Source organism: Apis dorsata, unplaced genomic scaffold (assembly GCF_000469605.1).
Source record: "Apis dorsata unplaced genomic scaffold, Apis dorsata 1.3 scaffold_196, whole genome shotgun sequence".
Classification (NCBI taxonomy): domain Eukaryota; kingdom Metazoa; phylum Arthropoda; class Insecta; order Hymenoptera; family Apidae; genus Apis; species Apis dorsata.
The window spans coordinates 617,411-620,195 of NW_006263480.1; the positions used below are offsets into that span (position 1 = coordinate 617,411).

General features: G+C 35.5%; 1 protein-coding gene across 1 annotated transcript in view; it reads left to right on the top strand.

Moving 5' to 3' along the window:
* The window catches only part of LOC102677007 (voltage-dependent calcium channel type A subunit alpha-1), a 123,349-nt gene that overhangs the window by 106,696 nt on the left and 13,868 nt on the right, over window positions 1–2,785 (top strand). The window contains 3 exon segments of the mRNA XM_031509983.1: window positions 1,038–1,519; window positions 1,781–1,885; window positions 1,966–2,069. Of these exon segments, the coding sequence (XP_031365843.1) occupies window positions 1,038–1,519; window positions 1,781–1,885; window positions 1,966–2,069 (691 nt within the window).

Sequence of the window (2,785 nt, forward strand, 5' to 3'; positions counted from 1 at the left end):
TTTTTTCTATTTATATTATCTCTTTTCTTCTCTGTTTATTTTGATTATTTTTTCCTCTCGTCGGTGTTTCTTCTTCCTTTTTCCTCTATTTTTATTTCCTTTGCGAAAAGAGCACCGCGCTGCTGCAAAGCAACACACGCATATCAAACACACTCGGAGGAATTTTTAGTTCTCGAGGAACTTAATTCTCGATGATGGGCGATGATTTCGAAGAGTAAAGAAAGACGGATGTGCTCGAGGTGATTACACTTTATATTGTTGTTCCAAACTATTTCGGGAGATTTTGTTGAATCTAATTGATACACTAACATATAATTAACTAACTACGCGTGATAACAGTTCAAAAACTGACACAGTAGCATTCGAGTAGAGAATTGAGTTACTGAAATCGATACTTTTTGCTTTTGATGTTGCATTTAATAAATCACTTGAGAAAGTTCCAAGTTCCATGCATGAATTGTGTATCTCAAGTATTACAGTTCTACTTGATATCCCCTTTTGTATTTAATTATTGAAACAGTTGTACGATCTCACGTTCAGATTAACATTAATCGTTCGTAGTATAAATATATATATTTAACGAAGTAAAAATATTTTAGAAAAGTTCCCATTAACGTACATATCTTGCTTCGAGTTGAGTTATTCGCATGCATCTTGAAAAATTGAAATCGACGATTCTTGACACTTTCCTCTTTCCTCAATGAGTTTCGATTAATTAGATAGATTCTTCGTATATCAGTTTCAATATCAATTTCAATTACTACATCATAAAATATTGGATTTAAAATTATTTTGTATTAAAAAGATTCCACGTAAATTTTTTATCAACAATTCTGTAAAAATCATATGAATCAAAATCCACTCCTTCAATGCGTCACAAAGGTTTAATTGCAAGCGAAACAATTGTTCAAGAATCGTCGAATTGCAAAAGTCTATCGTCCATTATCTGGACGGGCTCTGCTTTCAAGTTACAAGTAGCGTAGAATAATATTCGATCCTAAAAGAATCGAGAACGATAACGATCGAATGATAATTAGGTGTGCGACTGGCGAGGCATGGCCGAACATAATGCTGTCCTGCGTGAAGGGTCGCCCTTGCGACGCGAAAGCCGGTAAACAGGAGGGTGGCTGTGGCTCGAACATAGCGTACGCCTATTTCGTCTCGTTCATTTTCTTCTGTTCGTTCCTGATGCTGAATCTGTTCGTCGCCGTCATCATGGACAATTTCGATTACCTTACGAGGGACTCGTCCATACTTGGCGCCCACCACCTGGACGAGTTCGTACGCATATGGGCCGAATACGACCCAAACGCGACCGGCAAGATCCATTACACGGAGATGTACGACATGCTGAAGAACATGGATCCGCCGTTGGGGTTTGGAAACAAATGTCCGAACAGGCTTGCCTACAAGAAGCTTATCAGGATGAACATGCCGGTGGACGTCGACTTGAAGGTGAACTTCACCACCACTTTGTTCGCCCTGATCCGCGAGAATCTCAATATAAAAGTGAGAAGAGGTGAGTTATATAGAAAGCGTTTCTTATTCTTTACGAATTAAACGAAATTTCATTTATGAATATGATATTTTTAAGAAAATGTATTTTTCATTATCTAAATTAAAATAAGTAAAATAATGTAACTTTTTAAAAATCTTTTGCATATGTAAATTCCAATCTCAATTTTAATAATTATTGGATAGTTTGACTAAACAAGTAATCGAAATCCATTTTATGGTTAAACGATGGAAATATATTCAGATATTTATCGATGATTTCCAGCCTCCGAGAGAAACCAAGCGAACGAGGAGTTAAGAGACACGATCAGAAGTATTTGGCCTCTGCAGGCGAAAAAGATGTTGGACCTTTTGATACCTAGGAACGAAGGTTGTGTAAAAATTGTGTGAAAATTTCAACCCGGCTCGATATACTCGTATGCTCACAAGCGTCTACTCATCTCATTCCAGAAATAGGCAGAGGTAAGATGACCGTTGGTAAGATATACGTCTGCCTTCTGATACTCGAAAGTTGGAGGACGACTAGGTTTGGTCAGATAGAATCAGCCGGACAGGTGAGTTTTTCGTTAATCACGGTTGAAAAGTTCAAAAAAAAAAAAAAAAATGAAAGACCCTAGCGATATTTTTCTATTCAAACAAAGGAACCTTCGTGCTGCACTCTTACCAGATTCGTTTCATAATTGATTGATGATCGATTGGAATATATATAATATATTAACGAAGAGAATCTCGTGAGAATGCATCCACGAGGATTGAGTTCGAATGGATGTTTGTCATTGGCTTCTTCGTGGTAGGATTTCACGTGGACGGTGTGAAAAATCACGTCTCGAATAGAGAATTTCCAATGATTCCATGTAGCTTCTTGATTACCCACGAAAGCTTAGTATCTCGATAATTTTGAAAATTTATTTTTCAATTTCGTATAATATTTTTCAATTATTTCGTATTATATTTTTCATATTATATAATGAGAAGAGAATGTTAAAAATTATATATATATATATATATATATATATATATATATTTGGGAGTGATTCTAAGCTTTCTTCCCCGTGTCCCCGATATTCTGACGCTATATTAATGTGTGCTCAGTAGTGGCGAGAATTTTCAAACATTCATATGTATTTGAACGAGTAAAGAAAAATTCAAGACTCTTTTCAAGCTGCATTCTTTATCCCCGTGTGTCATAATTAAATTTTGATTGAAAATTGATGAAAATTGATTGAAAATTTCACGAAAATTAGGAGTAAGAATATGGAATAAATTAAAA